The sequence below is a fragment of the Aspergillus nidulans genome, chromosome I (genome assembly GCF_000011425.1).
Source record: "Aspergillus nidulans FGSC A4 chromosome I".
NCBI lineage: Eukaryota > Fungi > Ascomycota > Eurotiomycetes > Eurotiales > Aspergillaceae > Aspergillus > Aspergillus nidulans.
The window spans coordinates 623671-645872 of record NC_066257.1 but is presented as its reverse complement, the minus strand read 5'-3'; the positions used below and the strand labels follow the sequence as shown (position 1 = coordinate 645872).

The 22202-nt window shown below is 49.6% G+C and overlaps 8 protein-coding genes across 8 annotated transcripts, besides 1 other annotated feature; 2 read left to right on the top strand and 6 right to left on the bottom strand.

Moving 5' to 3' along the window:
• Positions 1-22202: part of a sequence feature (contig 1.107 303..444822(-1)) that runs on past both edges of the window.
• Positions 368-2924, bottom strand: ANIA_06289 (putative intracellular protein transport protein (Sat1); the record flags this gene model as incomplete). Its single annotated transcript, XM_658801.1, has 3 exons — positions 368-1251; positions 1301-2323; positions 2384-2924. The coding sequence occupies 3 exons, from the start codon at positions 2922-2924 to the stop codon at positions 368-370; spliced, it is 2448 nt and encodes an 815-aa protein (XP_663893.1).
• On the bottom strand, positions 3399-4328 carry rrg9 (mitochondrial ribosome assembly protein RRG9; the record flags this gene model as incomplete). The annotated part of the gene is made up of 1 exon (XM_658802.2): positions 3399-4328. The coding sequence occupies one exon, from the start codon at positions 4326-4328 to the stop codon at positions 3513-3515; it is 816 nt and encodes a 271-aa protein (XP_663894.1). The 3' UTR covers positions 3399-3512.
• Positions 6481-9808, top strand: ANIA_06291 (WD40 repeat domain-containing protein; the record flags this gene model as incomplete). Its single annotated transcript, XM_658803.1, has 4 exons — positions 6481-7017; positions 7066-7337; positions 7391-8215; positions 8266-9808. 4 exons carry the CDS (start codon positions 6481-6483, stop codon positions 9806-9808), a joined length of 3177 nt encoding a protein of 1058 aa, XP_663895.1.
• On the bottom strand, positions 10727-11631 carry ANIA_06292 (uncharacterized protein; the record flags this gene model as incomplete). Its single annotated transcript, XM_658804.1, has 4 exons — positions 10727-10770; positions 10865-11159; positions 11388-11469; positions 11570-11631. 4 exons carry the CDS (start codon positions 11629-11631, stop codon positions 10727-10729), a joined length of 483 nt encoding a protein of 160 aa, XP_663896.1.
• On the bottom strand, positions 12695-15106 carry acuM (gluconeogenesis transcription factor acuM; the record flags this gene model as incomplete). The annotated part of the gene is made up of 7 exons (XM_050611369.1): positions 14615-15106; positions 14489-14511; positions 14284-14301; positions 13866-14172; positions 13057-13805; positions 12804-13000; positions 12695-12746 (listed from the first exon to the last, which is right to left on the bottom strand). The coding sequence occupies exons 1-7, from the start codon at positions 14835-14837 to the stop codon at positions 12695-12697; spliced, it is 1569 nt and encodes a 522-aa protein (XP_050466945.1). The 5' UTR covers positions 14838-15106.
• ANIA_06294 (uncharacterized protein) lies at positions 15512-16766 on the bottom strand (the record flags this gene model as incomplete). The annotated part of the gene is made up of 5 exons (XM_658806.2): positions 15512-15926; positions 15980-16087; positions 16139-16303; positions 16358-16442; positions 16504-16766. The coding sequence occupies 5 exons, from the start codon at positions 16764-16766 to the stop codon at positions 15774-15776; spliced, it is 774 nt and encodes a 257-aa protein (XP_663898.1). The 3' UTR covers positions 15512-15773.
• Positions 17101-18772, bottom strand: ANIA_06295 (basic helix-loop-helix domain-containing protein; the record flags this gene model as incomplete). The annotated part of the gene is made up of 2 exons (XM_658807.2): positions 17101-18608; positions 18703-18772. The coding sequence occupies 2 exons, from the start codon at positions 18770-18772 to the stop codon at positions 17368-17370; spliced, it is 1311 nt and encodes a 436-aa protein (XP_663899.1). The 3' UTR covers positions 17101-17367.
• Positions 20101-21975, top strand: ANIA_06296 (uncharacterized protein; the record flags this gene model as incomplete). Its single annotated transcript, XM_658808.1, has 5 exons — positions 20101-20156; positions 20268-20382; positions 20517-21406; positions 21497-21698; positions 21853-21975. The coding sequence occupies 5 exons, from the start codon at positions 20101-20103 to the stop codon at positions 21973-21975; spliced, it is 1386 nt and encodes a 461-aa protein (XP_663900.1).

The following is a 22202-nucleotide window of genomic DNA, read 5'->3' as shown; positions in this document are numbered from 1 at the left end:
GATGCGAGGAGAGGAAGTTGCGACGTTGAGCTGAGTCTGTGACAGGGTGACTCGAAGGCGCCGACGGGGAAATTAGTTAGTAGTTGAGAATCAAATCGCGCGCAGAATGTGTTTCCGTGTGCAAAGATCTAGAAATAGGAAGAAGCTCGATGACAGGGTAGAGAACTTTAGTGCCAAAATTGGTCGTATCTTGAGGATAGTATATCGACTTATTGCATGGATCACCCCCACGATCGGGGCCATGGCCCGCTCGTTGCCCCGGCGATCAAGGGAGCACACAATCAGGATCCAAGCTTGTCTACTATACTCCTTATACTTTATAATCTACAACTTATGGTCATGATTCATACGGCAAGACATTTAAAATTTATATAGGGTACCCCTCGTTCTCCTCAGGCAAGCGCTCTCGCACAGTTTCTCCATATATTGTGATGGGAATTGCAACCTCGAACGACTCGCAGCCTACATGCTCCAGAGCCGACATAGTAGCGCCCCGTTCATCCTCAGATACCGTCTCTAGCAGTCGCACACCTGAAGGCCCGGCACCCAGCTGACCCCGGGTGTTTGTTGTCACGAATTCGAACCGTAACTCCCATTCGACGTTGACACCGCTTGTGAGTGTTGTAGGAGTGGCAGATATCGGGATCGCGGGGCTGAAAACAACTCGAGTGGAATAAAGAGTAATCTCGAAAAAAGACGCATGGACTCGGCGCGTCGCTCGTCGAATACTGGCGCCAGACCGCACCGCCAAATGCGGGGCGACTTTCTCAGAGCTCTCCAATGTCGCTCTTAGTGCATAACATGGAAGTGCTGCGTCAGCTAGATTCACTGTTGCAATGAGGGTTTCGCCGAGCCTATGGGCTGGTCGGTTAAGCACTACAACAGCAATTCGACGTCCTCCACGCGCAATCTCGAACCGATTCGGACTCTGTGACGAGTTGATCGTTTGATTACTTCGGAGGATGGCAAGGTCAATGGCGTCTTTGCAAGACAACGGTCCCCCTGTCAAATCGTAACTCGCCCGCCTTTCAGCGAGCGTGCTTGGCAGTTTGAGAGAACTGGAGCGAGACCGTTGTTCGAGAATTTCATCCACATATGATAAGAACTCGGGAGCTGAAGTCCATGCCGGGCGACTTATACTCTCAGCCTTCGCAGTCATTGGGGGGGCAGAGCCAATTTTCTGCACCCTGGCCTCATCACGCAAAATTACATAAGGACGCATCAGGTCGTGTCCAATGATTTCTCCTTGAGCTGTCGAAGATTAGTAGAGTCGGATTGACATAAAGGCATTGTTGCTTACCATTGACACCACTAAAGACACGGAACGGTATGCTGATACGGTTCACCTTTTGAGGCTCGTGACTCCCACTAGGTCGCTGTGTTCCAATAACCAGATTGTAGGATATCTTGATGGCCTTCCCCTTGTGGCTTGCCGGAAGACCGCTAGGTAAAGTAAACGCGAAGGAGAAAGACTGCTCCTCGCCTGGGGCCAGTCGAAGGTCCACAAAGAGAAGTGATTGAGGGGTCGACAACAAAGGAATAGATCTTGATGAGGACACACCTCGCATATCTCGAAGGCCGTCGAGGTCATTGTTGGAAAGCAAGCCACTGATTGATTCTTCTATCGAATTCCAATTCAAAGCGCCCCAGAAACCCCCGCCTTTTCGATTTTTACCGCTGGACGAAGCAGGCCTCGAATTCGCTGCGCCGCCATTCCTTGCACCGCCAACCATACCTTGCCGCTTAACCTCGTCGAAAGCAGATTGATTGATGAGCGAGCCGTCTACTGTGAACGACGCGCTTATTTGCGCATAACCCATGAGAAGTGCCTGCCCGTTGGGAACCGGCAGTGCTGACTCCATGCTAGACATATGCCTGTTGTGGCGCGAATAACCTGCTCGAAGCATGGGATTTGAATAATTTGTGTACTCTGACTGTAGAGTTTCGGTGGAATTGTTGCTGAGGGAGTAGAATTCTGTACTGCTCCTGTGGCTTCCACTCAGACTGGAAGCTGACAGGACTTTTGACTGTGACATCTGCCCTGGAGCGGCCAAACTAGAAGAGTCTCGGGTTGTCGTCAAGGGTGTTCCGGGGCTAGGCCCCGTACTCGTGTCGTTCTCCGGGGCAGGGGGAAACTTGAAATCTATCGGTGGTAACTGTGGTCTCCGTCCTGGCGTGCGTATTTGTGGTGTTGGCCTTACAGGGCTTGGAGCCCCAGAAGAACCGCTCGGTTTCATTACATCCATGTCTACCCTCGTTCCCCCAGGGGATGGCTGCATAGGGTATTCAGACGATAGAAAGCCGCGAATTGGGCTCCGTAACCCTAGTTGAACCAAGTTGCATTAGCTGTTGTAGGCCTAATTAAGCATCGCGCCGGTAATACCTTTCGCATTGTCCTCGTAACCTTCATATCTTTTTGGTACGACTTGGAGACTCGCGGAGCGTCCATGGCCCCTCACTGGTCTTGAATGAGTCAATTGGGATGGAGTCCTCGGTGCTTTATCGCCCACAATGCTGGAATTCCCTCCTTCGCTATCAATAGACAGTATGGATACGGATCTTTTGTGTTTGTGGCCAGCCGATGGCCCAGTTCGCGGCGTGGACGGGGGCGGGAAGCTGTGAGAGCCGATCAACGGCGAACTCACGGAGGAGGAAATGCGATGGGACGGACTCTTCCCAGGACTAACGGGGTATGACCGGCGATTGGGATTTCTGAAGGGATTAGACGGAAGTCGTAGGGAGAAAGACTCCGAGCGAGGGGTGACTGCAGCCCGGGACTGCTTCCTGAGATGGGGCGATTGCGCATTATTGAGGTCTTCGCTCCTCTCCGCAACGTTCTTGAAGGTAATGGTGCATTCCACATCTTCTCCGGCAAAGATAGACTGGTCTTTCCATTTAACAAAGACCTGTATGTCCGATGACATGGCGAACAGTAGGAATTACCGCATTGACGAAGGAGTGTAAGCTGGCTGAGAGAGCTTGGGCAGATGGGTTCCGGCCGCGATCTCACGGAACAGGGGTAAATGCAGGGATATCAATAGGTTGGTATAAAGAGTAGAAGATGTCAGCTACGGCATCATCGAATTATGCCCCATTGTTGAATTCTCGGTCGAACAAGAGGCAGTGGAAGAGTGTAGACTGCAGTGGACCGTCTGCAGTGGTGCTTGTCGGAGTTCAGAGTTGAGGATCGCAAGTGACCTCGGGGGTCCATGACGGCCAATGCGTCCAAACAAAAGGAGATACAACCACATCATTCTGCTAACACGCGCAAATAGATGATCCTTTCTTGAGAAAATATATCGTTTCAACATTGCACTAAAGATCGCCAGGATGTGGAAGAGAGGCGAAAAGGGTTTATCTGAGAGAGAGAGAGAGAGAGAAATGCATATCTTGGGGCCACTTAAGCAAATTAACATATTAGGATGTCGCTTTGAATATATCGCTAATATACAAATCGATTCTGATCTAATATACAAGTGCTGTCTAGCGTCCAAGCAACACATAATAGGTCACTAGACACCTTTACTCTTTCGTTTGTACAATACTGCATCCGCATCACTACCATAGTCAGGAACCTTTGGTCGCAAACCTAGCTCTGACAGGTGACTCCAAATCCTATCATGCCGCTTCTCCCAGCGTTTCCGTCGTTCCTCGAGTTCTTCTCCTGATGGGCGCCATTTGCTCTTTAGGATTCTTCGAATAGCTTCGGGGGACACTTTGAATTCCTCCGCAAGGACAGGAGTCGTGAATTGGTCAGGCGCGATATGATGCAAATGACGAATTCCCTCCATTGCGTCAGGAGAGAGCTTTTTAGGCGGTGCCCATCCAGTCGGAAATTTCCTTTTCAGAGCCTCTTTCTGGATCTGCCATGGTTCCTTTTCTTTAGGTGGCTTCGGTGCATTGCTTGCCGTGGTTTCCTTCGCTGACTTCTTGATATTTTTCTTATTCTCATGATCGCTTGCTTGCTTTTCGTTGGACGTCTTCGTATTTGTTTTCGTTCGGCGTGCAGAGCCTGAGTTATCTGCGCTTGTAGCTTTAGAGGCTGGATTGCTCGAGCTAGTATCTGAAGCTGTTGACTTATCGGCGGTAAGAGAAGGCTCGCTCGGGCTAGTCACTCGATCATCGGGTTTCTGGGCGGAAGGGACAGGAATCGAGTCAATGGAAACAGTGGTGATAGTCCGTGTGCTTCTGAGACGGTGGCGAAGAGATGATCGGTTCAGGGACCGTACTGACGAGTTTCGAATCTGTGGAGCGACCTCGAAAGCGAATATAGATTGAAGAACGGTGGGGAGCGAGATCATCGCCGACTTAGGGCAGATAGAAGGCATGACGGGCTTGTGAACTATATGGGAGTGACTTGTTCTTGGACGAGATTTTAGAGATAAGACCTCTCGGCGTGGCCGATCGCTGCCTTAAGGCAGAATAATACCACGTGACCATGCTGCTGGCGTCGTGGATTTTTGACCAATCGTACTAAAGAACTCCAGATCTTCAGAAACGCAGAGCTAATAACTGACCAAAGTAGATGTGCTCGAGAGCCAGAAAGACGGCCAGAAAGCCCGGTCTGCTGCGCTACACTGACATGTAAGTATAAAAGAGTGCAGGTACAGCATCCACCGCGCCAATCCGCTGTCGAATCATAATGCTTAGGTATGGTTGAGCACACAACTTACCCGATTTACTGTTCTACTGCGGGCCGTCAATAGGATATGTTGCGACTGTTAAGGCTATCATTATTGGCACTTAGGAGTAATGTTAGTTTCACTGAGCTAGGTCCTTGTCTGCAGTGGAGCTACCCCACAAAAGTTCGACCCCGCAGCCCCGAGTGTTTGGGAAAGTCGGAATGTGTGGAGCACTTAGCAGTGAGTTAACTCCCCAAGTAGTTTCGTCCCGAACCGTCTGCATACTGACGTCCAAAATCACGACAGATATGCCATGTCCAAGGTATTATTGTGACTACTTCTTCTGACTTCCAAAGCCTTGATATCCCCATAGGCAGAGTGGACGCACGAATGATTACGACGCGCGCTGCCCACCTCGCATCAGCTCTAATATTGCACTAACAAAGCTCCGCAGCTCGCATTTGTCGATATATTACGTCCTTCAAAGTAGTATGTTTAGGGGCTTATCACGGACTATTCGATCAAAGGAAAGCGTATCATCCCTTCAATATGCCATCAAAGCGAGCTATCACTGTATGCCTCAGTCAGCTATACGAGCACCCTTTACAAACTCATATATCCGCAATCCAATAACACAATCTGCATCTCTGGTCCTGCGTCGGCTGAACTATGTTCGGCTGACTGAGAACGTCAAGCGAGGATTGGCATAACCTAGGGTTGAGACGACTTCCCGAGATACCGACACTAATGGCCCACGGTGTCCGGTTTCTAAGACCATTGGCGATGTCTATGGGTTCGTCTTTCCAGGAACTAGAGTCTTCAACAATATATTGTCTCCAGATGACCGCATCGGCCAAATTCAGATCCTGGGTGATCGGCCTGAGTGTACTCAGCCAACGCTCGAGCGGACTGCAGGAGTACGGAGGTTTAATCTGGTACTCTGTGATGAGTGATGGCTGGAGCAGAGACCCTACTGGCTCTATGCAACCTATTGCGTGTACCTGGGATCGGCGGAAAAGCGTTTAGGATAGTCACGGTATAAAGGGTCCAACCCAGTCCAGGGGCAGCAACTGATACCTGAAAGTTCAGGCAGCAATACACAAGTTGGGCGATTGGCGTCTCCACCATACATTTTCCTTGGACTTCAAACATTCCTGCATTCTCTAGGACCCGTTCAAGGGAACAAGGTATGAATGCATACGTCTTCATCACCATCTCAGGCACTTCAAGGTCAGTGCATTCAGAGCAAGTTAATCACTTCCTGCTTCCAGCCTCCTCATTCACTGCCAAGTCCAGTAGTTCATAAGATCGGAAACCATCCGTACTCGCATCTCCGCGCACTAAACCTTAGCAGCTTGAAAAGCTCCTGTCCAGATCTCTCTGGCTTAATCCTCGATCTCCCGTCATCAGCCTTAATCTTTGCTTGATCATTGCATTTGCATCTTAGACTACTCAGCCATTCTTTAATTCACTCTTTCTCAGTCGCTCTTTAACTTAGTTTTTTTTTTTTTCTTGGACCAGCCACACCCACTCTCGCTAATCCCGATTCCAGCTCCATCCATCCTCGAACCCCTCCCTATTCCGACTCTGCAACCTCAGCTTAAAACGAGCTCGATAGAACGCCCGGGTTACAATACATACTCTACGGACAGATCTCTCCATTCGTTATATCTTTCCTCGACCGCTTTCTCCATCATCGCACCTTCCTTCTAGTCTTAACATACGAGGAACGGAGCTTTGTTTACATCGAAGATCTCCATCAAGGCCACTGCTTGCTCGTCTCAGCAAATGCAGCCGAAACTCCTACAAATCTCTGGGGACAGTGCAGCTTCTTAATTGCTCTTGGCCCCAACTTGTTATGGCGAACAACGCATTGAGCGTGAAAAGCAAGACTGCTGGCTCGAACCATTCACTCCGGGGTGCTCCCTCGAACTCACCTACGATCCGACCGCCGACACGCTCCGCCAAACCGTCCCCGTATCAGTCTGCCTTGTCGCTCCAAACAGTAATTGGCACAACGACAACTACACCTAATGGTTTCTCATTCCACGATCAAAGCAACTCGTTTGCTTTTTGTGCTGGGTCTGCTGGTGTATTGGCAGAGTTGGACGAAGACAATAACGCGAATCAGCGTTTTTTCCGCGCACGGCCGACAGCCAGCAGCATCAACCCGGTGATCTCATTTTATAACCAATGTACACCCCCGGCTACGCCTGATGCTAGAACAAGATCTCTACCAGGTATAAAAGCCACACCCCATAACGGTAGCTATAATGGCTCACCGTCAATGGAAATAGTGGACTCCAGCCCTCGTGCATGGTCGTCGAGGGAAAGGGTAAAGGCGGTTACCTGTGTGGCCATAAGCCCGAATGGAAGGTTTCTTGCTCTAGGAGAGGTAAGTAGAATGATAACTTGCCGGAACAATAGAAGCTCACTGTCTCAGACGGGCTATAACCCTCGAGTCCTGGTTTTTTCAACAGCCAAAGACGCACCTTCAGACATCCCGCTCACAATCCTCACGGATCATTCATTTGGCGTTCGTGCCCTTGCATGGAGTCCGAACTCGCAGTATCTAGCAACCCTCGGGGATGTGAACGATGGGTTCCTTTTCGTATGGTCCGTCAGCCTCAAAAATGGCTCAGCGAAGCTTCATTCAACGAACAAATGCACAACCGTTGTTCGTGACATGACTTGGTTAGGCCAAGCTTTAATCACGTATGTACTTCGAAGCTCTCCTTGACAACTCTGGATACTGAATATGTTCACAGGGTGGGAGTTAGACATGTGAAGGTTTGGAGACTTCCCGACATCAGGCCGGTTTCTCCGTCGAAGTCTCGCACAAATACCGGCGACGCTCCCAATATAGCCACGCCAAAGGCTCTTTCTGGAAGGAACTGTGTATTGCATACGCTGGCTGACAGCACATTCACTAGCGTTGTCGGCATCTCTGATTCCGAGGCTATCGTTGGCACTGATATGGGAGCACTCTGTCTTATTGATGATAACGATGGAACTGCTAAGCTTACTCTAATTCAGTACGTCGGATTCAGCATCACGTCACTCACAGCCGACTCAGACCGTGCTTGTATATGGATAGGTGGGCGTGGCAGACGTATGCGAAGGCTTCCTTTTGAGTCGCTACGACCGTCGAGCAACCTTCCGTCTCCACGCACGCTTAATCGGCTGTCTGCGGAGATAAAGTCCAGGGGGCCAGCGATTACTTGCATTGGTTCTCTTTCATCTCACCTTGTCACAGTGGATGGTACCAGAGCAATCAATATATACCCTATCGAAAAGCTTAAGGGCGAGGACGAACAATGTAACCTGGGAGACACCATGCCCGCTCATAGGGACTCTGTTCTTGGTGTAGGACCACTGAAAACACCGAACTATTTAGAGGCGGATTTCTTTACTTGGTCTTGTCGTGGTGTTGTCAAGTTTTGGAACATACAAGGCAAGTGCCGTGACTCACGGACCATCCTTGCCGAGCCGCTTGCAGGCAGTGAGGATGATGCCGTAAATGAGCTCAAGATATTACGGGCAACTACGGACATGGGTCTGTTCTTTTCCGGCGACAAAGTCGGTGTTCTACGGTATAGTACATTACACAACAGATTGCTTGGTGCCCTGCTAATTTTCACAGCGTGTTCCAGGGACCAATGTGGGAGTGTGTGGGCGAAGTCAGAGCTCATGGGGGGGAAGTCACAGACATCGCAATACTTGAAACTTCGGATTCCTGCGTGGTTGCTAGCTCAGGCCGCGATCGAATGGTGCAGCTTTTCGAAAGGCGCAACGACAACCTTCAACTGATTCAGACCATGGATGACCACGTCGGCGCAGTTAATCAACTTCTTTTTGTAAACGGAGGAGAGAGGCTGCTGTCCTCATCTGCGGATCGTACAATCCTGGTGAGAGAGCGCGTTACTCGCGACGATGAAGGGGTCACTGCGATCGCCTACTTGGTATCAAAGGCAATTACCTTGAGATCATCACCGGTATCGCTGTCTCTATCCCCAGATGATCCGGACACCCTCGTTTTCTCCACAGTGGATCGCTGCGTACATCATTATGATTTGAATTCTGGTCATTATATCAACTCTTTCCGTGCGGCCGATTCCGAGTCGAATGATACTGTAATAATGGGCTCGTTGACGGTAACCTCCGCTGTTTCTGGACAGAACCCTAGATTACTCATTGGGGCTTCTGGAACAGACAAATCGATCCGTGTATATGATATGGAAAAGGGTGCCCTTCTTACAGGCGAATTCGGCCACACGGAAGGCGTCAGTGATGTTCTGATGCTGGAGAGATATTCCGATGCATCGAAAGATTCACCAGAGCGGATATTGGTGAGCTCAGGCATCGATGGGGTGGTTATGATCTGGAACATATCAGTGCAATTGCAACAGTCTCAGGAAGTTACACATGCAGGCTCCAATGACGAAGAGGATATTTCCTCAAAAGAGCCAAACCTGTCGAAGCCTCCTCTAAGAAAAGTACTGTCTCGGCAAGACCTCGCGGGGTACCAACGACCAGAGGGTTCAGTTCTGACTCCCACCCCGGCGCGTGAAGGGCCGGAGCAGTCCCCGCTTTTCTTGCGCAGACTATCCAAGGTATCTATTGTCCCGACAATGAAAAACGCGCACTTAGTGCCAGCAACACCTCCCTCTGCACCGCCTCGTCACTCACCCACATCGTCAGTTCGCCCGGAGAGGTTGCGCAATTCGCCGTCGCCGCCCAGCCCGAGATCCACCGGCGCAAAGAAGACTCTAGAGTCACGCAACCACAACAATATCCGCTGTTCTTCCTTGGATTTTCGGGCACGGTCTCGGGCGACCGGAAAGAGCGAATTCGGAAGTTTAAACATGTCCACTGAACAGGTCTGCCGCACCCTAAAAGCATACAGAAAGAAGCTTAATGGGTCGACTGAGCATCTGCATTCGCAAAAGGAGCTGGAGCGTGAGCTTGGCCTCACGTTGCGCATTCTTAGCTCTCGAGCGAAGAAAGCTGAAGCTCACAAGGCCGAGATGGAGACCGACAGCAGCGGAAAAGAAAATGAGAGGATACCACCTCCTATTCCGAGCAAAACTGGACGCATACCCCGTCGAGTTCCGTCCACACCAAACCTAGGCCAAGAGAAGTCGCCGAGATACTCCCGTCGGCGTTCTCTCGACGGAGGGGGATAAGGCTAATATGCTCTTGTGTCTTACTATTTTGCTCTATTCTTTCACTTTACGTTCCTCTTCTAAGGGCATTTTGGTGGCACGGGTCTTTTCTTCAAGTTACTATTGATAGATCTTTGCATCTCGCAAAGCCAGTACTATTTTCGTACTTCTCTGGTGTTGTGTCTCGTTCAAGCATAGCAGGTGTTCGGTTGTTTACGGTTACCTCACGGCTCTTTTGCTCTCTATTGCGTTATGGGCCTTCCATTGTGCGAGAACTGCGGTTTTCTGATATTTGCATTTATTGATTCCTGCTTTTACCTATGCCTTTTTGTTGGGTCAGCTTGGCGCCAAATGGTTCGTTTGTGGACCGTGACAGGGCCAGTCGTGACATATTTCTGTCTGGTCCTTGATCTATATGCACAGGTTATTAGGCAATTTTTACAATGATACCCATGTTCATCTGAATCTGCGGGGTCTCTAGGCCGCGAGATTCTTTAGTCTTCATATCATACTTGTTGCAAAACCGTACTTGGCCAGCGCAATATCCATCCAAATCTAGCTCATGTATAAAGGACTTGACGGTTAGCTTTGAAAGTGTAACGACCACTTAACTCCGGGGATAGAGTGGCTCAACATATCCTCTACCCATTCTCCTACCGTCACGCTGCAATGATCAATCTTAGGAAGAAGTCATAGTCATATTTCTGCTTTGAAGGAGGCTGGACTAGTGGCACGATGTTCGTTGTACATATTCTGCGAAATGCGCCACCTTGAATTAGGGCTTGGCTACAACGGAAGCCCTACGTAGCTCTTCTACGGGAATACTCTCCTTACCTGAACTTTTCCAGTGTATGCCTTTGAAAACCACACTGAAGAATCTACTCTCACGCGGTTCAAATCTCAAATTGTATGATCTTACATTCAGGGCTGTTTTGTAAGTTAACTCTTCCCAAACCCAAAATCCAATAGCGAGGTTCCATTATCTGTAACAGAAATATATAACGACATATCATTATCCCGACCCTTCCCATTCCACTATTTCTCCACCAAACAACACAGATGCAGACGCAGACTAACTTTCCGTGATATTCGTCCTAAGAAGCCTGCTCAGCTCCCGACGCTTCTGGCCAGCCAAGTCCGCCACCGCAATAGCCTTCTTCGCTCTCTGACGACAATCTTCATCCGCAGAAACGAGGAAGAATTTGACCGCCTGAGAAACGCAGTCGTTGCAAGCGACTGAAGATCGTCTTCTTGACATGCAGCTCGAGTATTGAAATGTGAATCCGAATTGCTCACTGCGGGCTAGTAGGAAGGCTTGGTCGAGGATTAACTCAGGGGGTGGAGGCATCTGAGGAGGCGGGGGATGTGCTTTCTGTAACTATGATAATAGGTTGGAGGAAGCGTACTCAGATAGCTTTGCGAGAGGTCAGTAATAGGCTCTTTTGTCATATTTTCCTGGCCAAGCTTCATGAACTGTACGGCGTATAATGACTGAGCTGCAAAAACTTAAGGGCAATATTTGGAGATATTAAGCAGCTTGACTTGTACGAGTTCAGACTTGTATAAATTAAGCGCGATACAATGGGTCTTACGAGAAAACCTGCGTTGTTCTTTGGACGAGCACGGCTCCCTTTGCCCAAGGATGGTTGCGGTCAATGCTGTCTACTTGCCCGCTGTAAAATCTCTATACAAGATTGAGTTAAGCTAATCGTACTTTAGTAGGGAAGCTACGGGCCCTAGCCATTCTTCATGGTTGGCTGCTTTTCTGCATACCGCACATACACTTCCACCAACACTTGAGGAATTTGCAGTCTTCCAAAGCCACTGTTACCCAGAGGAGCCATTACAAACTCAAAGGATGCGCAAGCTTTGTTTGCCGTTCCTATCTGCAGTGAGTCCAGTATACGTGACCGGATGTATGCGGCATCTGCTCTTTGATTGCACAATGATTGAATGTGATTGATAGCTACAGTATTCTAATCAACTGTATATTATGAATGGGGAAGGAAAGTTGCTAATTAAGGGTCACATTATCTGCGAGGAGAGCTAGTTTGTACATCAAATACAGCGTAAGTGGGCAGGTTCTGCAGCTATCTGGTATCACATCAAGTATCCGGAGGAGAAAGATGTGGTTCCAGCACAGAGCTCTGAGCGCGGCCGCATCAACCATGCCTAGGCTGAGAAAATATAGTAATTCTGTACCTTTATATGGCAGCACGACGTCCTTATTCGTCTCAACGTCTTGGTTTTGCAGTAGGCGTAGATCCATAGTTTTGTTCCTTCGTTACGTGATTGTTGACATGTAGATGTGAAGATAGAGATTGTCCAAAGGAAAGACGACACGATGTCCTCTCAAGCAGCCCGAAAGTCTCCCGATCTAGAAGAGGAGTTTTTGAATCGCGAAGCGAGTGAGTTGCTTCAAGGCTCCGCGGCAAACTAGACAGAGTATAAAGGTATCAACATGCCGTTCATTGACACTATGTAGACTCACCTGATAGAGACTGTGTCTGGTCTTGGAACCTGCTAGAATGCTTTTTCCCTATGCCATGGCATTCGGGTGAATTTTAGGAAGGATCTGAAGTAAATAGGTCAAATTGAGCGAATATGAGAAGAATCCCATGTCGATAAGCATATGACCACCGTCAAGGTGTAGATACACAGAACTTGGAACAGGGTGTAAGACTGAATAGCGAGCCGTCAGAGTTCCGGCAAAATGACGGTAAGCAATGTCCATTTTTGTCAAGAATATAATACAACACTTCGCAGCAGTTGTGGTATATACAAGAACCAGTATATAAAACCGAATGTGATGGCGAAGCTAGACAATAAGCGCAAACAAGCCAATATCCGATGAATGTACTTAGACGGTCCCTTAACGCCGAGTTGAGAAACAGACAATTGCCCATACTATTTGGTATCCCGTTGCGTTGGTAGGAAATTTCCAACAATAAGAGACGGACTAGAATCAGGGGAGTCAAAAATCTGACATAGATCGTGGTAGTTATAGGTCACTTACATGTTATGATTATCTCTTCGGATAGTGAATGAAAAGCAGCACGGTATCCCTTCCGTCGGCGAGGTGGCATTCGGGTTCTTTAAGGTACAGCTCGTGAGCATTGCTTTCTGGGTGTTATCGAAGGCGATGGCACCGAATTTCTCCCAGTAGCTCACGAGCTGGTCTTCCACGATAATCTCATGGATAGCCAGCTTACCCTATAGCGTACAAGCGTTAGAACCATCCTGAGCGGGTATTAGTAACAACAACTCACGTCTCTGAGAAGCTCGATTGGAACGCCGATTAATTCAGCCATCTCTTTGTTACCGCGGAAAATTTCACCCGTCCGCCTCCAGCAGCAAGCAGGTATCGCCATACTGGCAAAGACACGGTCATACTCCATCAAACTTCGCTCAAACCACATCTCCACCAGTATGAGTTCAATATCCGTCAGCTTTTGCATCCTGTCTCGGAACTTGGGTCGGAATTTGTCCAGTTGTCGAGCGATCTTTTGTCGCGACGATACTTGTAGATTCTTCTCCATGTATGCGCTAAGCCTTGCATAACCCTTAACGTAGTTGAAAGGTCGCAGAAGACCGGCGTCATATTTCGCTTTAAGGAGTTTGTTCATGCGCTCTTCCGGTGGATCTGACCCAGCGGGGTCTGCCGCCGTCATATAATACGTTTCCCTTGCTTTATCATTTCCAATCGTAGCGCCCGAAGCAGTGTCACCTTGATTTTGCTGACTCTGCTGTGGTTGTAGAGTTTGTGATTGCTGGAGCAGTGATGTACTGGGGCCTCCGAGTACGGCCATGGAATTTATCAACGTCGGGTCCGAATACATTCTCTGCATATCTTCGTTCTGAAAAATACTGCCATCGTCCAACAGACTGTTGCTGAGGAAGTCTCCCAGAAGATTGTATTCGTTCGTAACCTCCGGCGCGTTGAACATATAAGAAGGATGGAATGTATGCATGTCTTGAAACTGATTTTGACCGCCGACCCAGTCATTGTATCCGAGAACTACAAAGATATCAGTAAGGTACTGAAGTAAAGGGAATCCGAAACTAAACAAACGCTTACGTTGCTGCTGAGACGTGACACTCATGTTTTGGCTCGTAGAAGAGGACATGGGCCCTGGTTGCACGGCATTCATAGAGGATGGAGTAAGGCCAAGGGACCCGTCTGCCAGGATTTGCTGACCTGCAGCATCTTGAATATCGACCTTCCGCGGCATGGCGTGGACTTTCGAGTACTCGTTGTTTGAAGAGCCCTCCTCGTCCGCGGCAGACTGCTCGTGTTCACTACGTGATCGTTTCGACGGCTCTCTCGGTTCGTCATGACACAGGTGTCCGATATTGCGCTTTATACATCGAGTGCAGGGTCGCTCCTTGATTTGTGAGAAGACAGTAGTCAGCAATGATTCGTGTTCTCCCAGGTTCTATCCTGCGATACGTTTCACAAGGACTCGTGTGCGGGTTTAATCCAGGATAGGTCTTACCGAATCGCAAGTCATATGCTGTAACACGTGAGCAAGTGACCTTCCGTCAGCAAAGGAATACCAATAAAAATCTAAATCAGAGAAGGTTCAAAACACCAGGGCGCATATTTCTTTTTCTTATCCCGGTGATAGAGGGTGTAAAGAGATGTTACGACGGGAGGAGGATGGTGAAAGGCTAGGGAACTTCACGGGACGATAGGCTTACCGAACGCCGACAGTAGACGCATGCTGCAAGCGTAGTGCACTGGTTAGCAACGTGGTCTGAAGGTCGTAGCAGAGAGGTAGACGTAGGGAACCGCTGTCGTGGCCCTGCCGGGATGTGAGCTCTTACCATGATTGACCTTGCGCCGTTTCTTCGGGCTGGTGCGCGTCCCCGCAGGTGTACTTTCGGTCTTTGAAGCAGGCGACTTTTGCGCGTTCTCTTTCGCGTTTGAGTCGACCCTGCCGACTTTGTTGCCATCCAAAGTCTTGCTGGGGCCTGTGTTTTCCGCCGTTCCATTGCCGGCGTACTGGTCTGGGGCCGAACCCGGCTGCGTAGTGTTTTTCTCCGTCATTGATCGCGAGGCGCAAAGCTGTTGCGCAGGAGCCGGCTCGCTAGTGTCGCGGTCGCTGTTGGGTTGGGAACACAAGGGACAAGAGGGTGATGGGCACTTGCAGGCACCGACGTGGGTTCAGCGAGAAGGAGGACGAGATCATCGGTTCAGCTGCACGAACAAGCGTGAAGCTGGAGATACGTACATGCGACCACACTTTCCCCGCCGATTGAGCGGGACTCACAGGCACTTTGGGCACAGGCACTACTGGTAGTGGAGTGGAATCTCGGCAGCCAAATTCATCTCCCGACCTGCTCCGCATTGGGAAACGCCGCCTTTTTAAAGAGCTCAGGCGGCTCCGCAAAAACGGCTCTCAGCCTCGGAAGATCTTGCCTACGGAGCACTTTCCCGAATCCATGTGCAGCTAAATGCCTCGGTCTTATTTACTAATTTTGTAGATCTAGCTTCTATTCCCATTCTTGCTGCTTGAGCTATGCGTCCTCTTCTGGAGACGGTCGGGAGCTTGGCAGAGCCGCTGGGCCGACATGGCCCAAGCTGACGGGTCTCGAACAACATTGCCTCCAAATCAGCCAAACAACCCTCTGATCGGCTTTATAACGTTATTGCCTAGCCAGAATCGGCTTGTTTGAACCTAGGGTCTAGTCCACTGCGGGAGTTTCGTGGTATTGCATGTTTCATCATAGTGTACCCCTACGCGTCAGGTACCTTTGCAAGGGTGTGGTTTCTGTGCGTAGCCAGCTGTTGTACAAAGTTCACTGCACCTCGCAACTGAAGATCAAGCTGCCTAGATCCTTTGGCGACCTAGCACTGGGACAGTGGACATTTTCGCCTTTGCGTACCCTTCTAATAGTCGGGTGCAAGTACAGTCGTAGTCGGCAGAGGCCTAATTTCATGAGAATGTCCTAGGCGCTTCTTTGAAATCGCTAAAGGCATGGCTCAGTCATCGGGCAAGGTTGCAAGACTTAGAGCTGTCTGAGACCGGTCAATAGCGTCCTTAAGTCCAGTAAGAGGTGCAATATTGCTCTGCATTGATTTCAGGTGGTTGTTCAACTGCTTTAGGAGACTGGAGGCCTCTGGGTCGGCCTCGAGCTATAGAGAAAGACGTTAGGAAGGAGCACGTTGTCCAGGGGCTGAGAACTTACTTCACTGAAGTCTAGCTGGGACCCCTTCGCATGGGACAAATTGAATCCAGACGGAGCCTCAATTTGTTGTTCGCGAACATCTCGGAGCTGTCGCAGAGCGGGATGTTCCTGCGATCAATTAGCGCCAGTTAAAAAACCTATGGCCGCGAAGCAGCATACATTTTTCATCAGCCTCCTCCGCTCTGCCTCTGCGCGCTTAGCATTTTTCTCCATCTCCTGCAACTGCTTCGTTTCCTTGGCAAGAAACGCCTCCTCCTTTGCAATCTCATTGTTCAACAGAACGATGCTGTCATTCATTGTAGACAGAGAAGCTTCTAGCGCGCTCTGAATAGGAGAGTCAGTACGTATGCATGCCGCTGCTTGGTGAAGGACACATACATGTTCCTTAAGCGCCGCTTCGTACTCGAATACTGAGTCTTTCGTCATCGGAGGAAAAGGCATTCGAGGCAGTCGCTTTCCAAGACTAGAAAGTACGCACGGCAATTAGCACATATCCACATAGCTTATGAGCACAGCTACCGTACTTCTTCACAACAGCCTGAACAGCTGCCTGTGCCTCGTAGCGTTTCCGCTCATTCTGTTGCCGGACGATGACAGGACGTTCGAGGGCTTGTAGCATATCACGGATCTTGTCCTGCATTGGTTCTGGGAGCGTCGACCATTTGGACTTGATCGTTCTCTCTGATATATGCCGTACTTGGGGCTTTAGATAGGCGTAAGACCTCTTACGCCGACTGTCGTTGTCTTGGTCGAGCGCATTGCCCGAATGCTTTCGCTTCGCAGGCATCGTAATGGTGCTATTGGTGAGATTCTTCCAGTGAAAGCTACGTATGTCTGTTAGAAGGAGGCTGTCATGAAGAAGGTTGTGTTTCGTAATTGTATGCCCGAAGGGTGCGGGTGCGTCGAGTGTTGATTGCACCAAGACGCGCTAAGCAGCTTGACACCCAGTCACATGCACATATCCAGCATAACAAACATTACACTAAACCGCTTTGGACTGCAAGCTCGAGTCATCACCATGACCGGTACTGACTAGTCTCATTGTTATCAATTTTCACATGCTCAGCTCAAGTTCTGCCTCAGACCAATAACTGATGATGTCATCGTATTTTTTCTCTATACATCAAGACATTATAATTTACTTAGTGGACGTTGAAAGGCATTAGCAATGCCGCTGGGCTTTTGAAGCCCCGTTATCAATACAAAGTGAAAATGAAAGAGGTATCATATCCCAGACCACGATTGGGAGAACAATATCAACGCCTGTAGTTCCGCCAGTACATCCTGCGTCCGACAAGAACGCTAAATCGCTTTGATCAATGCTAAAAAGGAGACCAACAGTGAAGAAAAGTAAGGAAAGGTAGAGGAATCATCATCATTATCGATTATCATGTTCGTGGCCGCATCATCGAGTTGTCCATGGTACTCAGATCCGGAAGTTGTGCTAGTTGTAACCTCAGGGCCTGGTTGCCCTTAATGATATCTTCCAACCAGTCGGCGGCTTGAGTGAGAACGGCGCTCTTGCTGAACCCGCCACCTCTTAACCCAGGAACAAGCGTGCACAGATCATCAAATCCTTGTTTGATAAGATTTCTCCGCTTCTGCTCCGAGTGTATATGATTGCTTCGCTTTTGCTCCTCCGTCAAGTTCTCTCGTGGTTTTGAGCCTTGCGATGGTTTCGACTTCCGCACACCATCAGTGGAAGGTCGCCTTCCCGGACCCTTCGAGCGTTTGCAGCGTTGCCTGGAAGTATTCCCGTCCGAGTTCTCATCGTCTTCTTCTTTGATCAGCAGTCGCTGTTTCTTCTTCGGATATGATAAATCTTCGATACTGTCGCCGTAATCTTTCCTCAGTCCGTTAAGATGATTGATAGCGTCAGGCTCAAACAAGGGAACCGGTTGTTGATTTACGTGTCGATCAGGCGTAGGTGCTCGTGTATTGGTGGCGCTACTTTGTCGTTCAAGGCATTCCAATTTCTCCATCATTTCCTTTGTCCGTTGTTCCTCATCAGGCTGATCAGGGGGCGCCAAATATCCCCTATCCATGAAACTAGAATCGGAGCCCCAGTGGAGAGGTTGAGCTTTGGTGATTAATTGTTGCTCTGTTGAAATCGGCTCAGGCACGTCGAAGAACATCTTCGTTGTATGGTACCCAGCGGGTAGATGTGTTCGAGATATACCAGTCCCTTTCTCCGGCATACGGCCGTCCTGTTTCCGCTCCTTACCGCTCCCCTTGAGCTGTGAGTAATCGACATTGGAAAATGCGAGCGGTTGATTCCCAAAAGCCGTGCTAATCTCGGGCCCGTTCATTCCATTCTGGTAGAGCATAGAAGCCGCAGCCATCACTTCTGAGTTCGCATGCTCGGGCGCAATTCCAAGGGACTTTTCAACGCTTCGATGCGATGACGACGGCGGGTGAAAAGGGGGTAGAGACGACGTAGAGCCTTGGAATGTTGGCGGCAGTTCGGTCGACCAGTCAAACCCCGGCAAGCCAAGAGAGTTGTTAGCGTCATTTTGGGAGTCTGAAAACCAGTAGTCGTTTGCGAAAGGATTGGAATTTATCGTCGTAAGGAAGTTATCAAGCATATTCGTTTCGGTATCATCAAGGAGCGGTGGGCCGACAGGTGAAGCTGGAGCAGGTTCATAAGGCGTGTCTTCAGGGAAAGAATCTGCGATGATAGACCCAAGTCAGAAACGTTTATTTGAATCCAGAGGAAAACTCACAGCCAAACGGCAGCGCTGAGTTATTGCGTGCATGTCGGCCTTGTGTGCCATTTGGGGGATTGATGCTCATCATTGCAAATTCGATAGAAAGAAGAAAATCGATGTGTTTTGAAGAGGATCTCAATTATCGTGTACCAGCATCCAGTCGTGCAGGTAGCGAGCAGAGTAGATGACCCAGGCTCAACATAACTTGACCCGCAGGTTATCGTAGATGCTATCTCGATGCTTGCTTATGCGCAGTGAGAAAGGCCTCGACAGGTTGAGATGACTCGAAGTTCAAGGTCGACGTCGCCCGTTGGACAGTGCGCTGCGCAATAAGTCCCTCTTTTGTGTATCCCAAGAAAAAGACGGGGCGCCTCGGGGTCGTGGGTATAGGAAAGTAGAAAATCGAGAAAGTGACCCAGTGGCCGGTGCGGAAGTCAGGGCTACGGAATTATAGCAAAAGTAAGATCAACCTAGCAAGCGCACATCCCCCGCATTCGATATCGGCCAGAGAAAAGATGACGGAGAGCTGAATATAGTAGAAGAGTTGATGGTGGAGGGAGCATGGCCCTTCGGCTTATGGTGCTGCCGGGAAGGAATCACATGCAAAAAACGGAACTTCTTCGCTTGCGAGCGGCGAGCGCCGCCCTGTTCTCATCACCTTCCGTCCAATAACACTGCTGTCAGTTCTGTGGCCCTCCCATCAATTCAATTCTCCTTTAGGCTTCTTCCCTGATTTCTTGCTTTCTGTTTTTTTTTGCTTTCTGCTATTTGCTATTGCTATTCAGTCCGCTTGAATCGCCGCAGGCGCTATCCCTGGTCCAACGGTCCGCCGTCAGATTGGGCTTGGTTCGTTCTCTCTAGGACTACTCCGTACTCCGTACCACGCCTCCAGCTGTTTTTGCCCCACTACTGCACCCCAAGGGACTTTACTGGGCGTGCCGCTTGCCGTCCGCTGTAGGGATATTGGCGGAGAGCTACCCCTGAACCAATCTATATCAACGCCCGTCGCCAGCATCTAGCCAGGTACCGAGGCGCCGTCGGCTCGCGTCGCACGGCAGCACGGCAGATCATACCGAAGGATTCCCCCAAGCAACCTAGAAACTAGGGCCAACTCCAGTTAAATTTCCGGGGTCTACGTACAAACGTACAGGGTAAATCTTCCGGATATTGAGGATTTGTGCTCTCTCCCGAGGAACTTACCGGCCAATAGGTGTTCTGAGACCTTCTGGTTGTTGGCATCGTTGCGAAAAGCACAAAGTACCAACCTCGACCGTACGATTCAGTATTGTATGACGGGTGGATCCTGGAGTGATCCTGGTGTCAGGGCAAGCCTACTGATTCCAGAGATAGGCAGTTCTATTGCGATTGTACTTCGACCCGGCAGCTGTCATGAACTAGAGGATTCGTGACGCGATGGATTCTGCTGCGCTCATTCGCAGGCGCCATAGAACCACGCAACTACTCCAGCCGTAAGTACTACCTCTCTGTGGCCATTGTGCTACTTTCATTCGACTTTGAGGGCATGCGACCATGTTACCGGTGCCAGAGCGTTATTGATTGGTATTGGAATCTTCATTTAGCGTTCTGCGGGCTTATGCGCTGGGTTATCTGTCTTCGGCCACACCCAAAATCATATCGTGCCTACGGCGACTTTGGATCAATAATGACTTGAGCTACCGACAGAGATTCTACGAGGTAGGTACCCCTTCCGTCCTTGTTCGGATTCGATGAAGTCTTGGAGAATAAATGTCCTGCCGGTCCTGCCAAGCTACCACGCTGCCCTTACCTTTATCGTTTGGTCAAGTAATAACCATATACTACGTATACAGCTACTCCGAGTTCTAGCGGGACCTTTACGCTTGGAAAGTTTCCCAACTTTCTGTGCAGCGCTTGTTGGGGGCTCAACTCTGCTCCCAATCCTGGCTTTGAGAGTCTTACAAACGGCTTGTCGTAGACTTGGCTCGGACTTCAAGAGCTTAAACTTCAAGAGTGTATCTCAATTGATCCAATTTGCTGCTGCATTTGTATCTGCCTGGTTCAGTTTCCAGATTCTGAATCGGCGGCCTGTCACTTTACAGACAGTGTCCGGAAAGCCCCAGGATGGCATTGGTCAGGAAACAACTGCTCTTCAGCCAACGCCCCAGCTATATCCGCATCGCCAGACTCAATTCGGTGGGAGAACCATGGACCTTACCCTCTTCACGTTCACTCGCGCACTAGATTCCATGGCCTGCATCGTTTGGAGCTGGGTTCAACATAAGCGGAGAGGTGGCCATGGCTGGAGTAAGGCAATCCCGGTTATTCCTGGACTCGCAGACTCTGCTGTCTTTGCTTCAAGTGCGGCAGTAGTAATGTGGGCTTGGTTTTATTCCCCTGAAAGGCTGCCGAGATCATATGGAAAATGGATTGGAGAGGTCGCCAAGGTGGATGAGCGTTTGATTGAGGCTCTTCGCCGGGCGCGGAGAGGTATCTTTGTCTACGGAAAAGATACTGGACAGGCTCCGCTATTGGAATCCATGTGCAAGGACTTTGGCTGGCCTACCGCTTGGGGCGACCCTGCTCGAACCATTCCCATTCCCTGTGAAATGGTGCACATGGGGTGCGGCCCTAGCTGCGAGAAGCACGCTGTCTCTCGGTTTCTTAGAACGTTTAAGTTTGCATGTGCAACCTACATCCCTTTGCAAACCGCTTTCCGTATACGCTCGATGAAGTCAGCGGAGTCAGTTCGACGGGCTCTGTCTGATGCTCTACGGTCCTCCGCGTTTCTTGCCTCATTTGTCAGTTTATTCTACTACTCTGTCTGTCTTAGCCGAACAAGGCTGGGGCCCAGACTTTTCAGTAGAGAAACGGTGACACCGCAGATGTGGGATTCTGGACTTTGCGTCGGTGCCGGATGTGTTATGTGTGGTTGGAGCATTCTTGTCGAACATGCAAAGAAGCGGCAGGAGATCGCATTGTTTGTGGCACCCAGGGCTGCAGCAACTGTCCTACCCAGGTTTTATGATCAGAAGGTATGGTTGAACCGCTCCGCATACAAACCTGCTCTGCTTGGCTGGGGATGGTTACACTGCTCCCACTGTGACATTGCGCATGTCACAACCACCCTTTGCTGCAACGTTCTTCACTTCGAGGGTCCAACTCTAACTAATTGGAACTTTTATCTAGTATTTATATCGGGAGCGTACTATGTTCGCCATCAGTGCGGCTGTCCTTCTTACCTGTCTCAAAGAAAGCCCCGACATGGTTCGAGGAGTCTTTGGCAAGATTGGACGAAGTGTCGTGAATTGATCTCTTCACGCGGATGTATTAGTATTCTTTTGCTTGGGAGGTGCTGGCCGGCCAGCATCATTCTAGATGCTCCGTACTCTTCTATAATATACAATCAACCTTACCCATACAGGTCCACTTGGTTCGGTCGTAATACTCTGATGGTAGGAAATGGTAGCCCCGATCTAGGGCTGAAGTACTTAGTAAAGTGCGGAGTAGAGTTTATCGATAAACCTGGTCACGTGTAT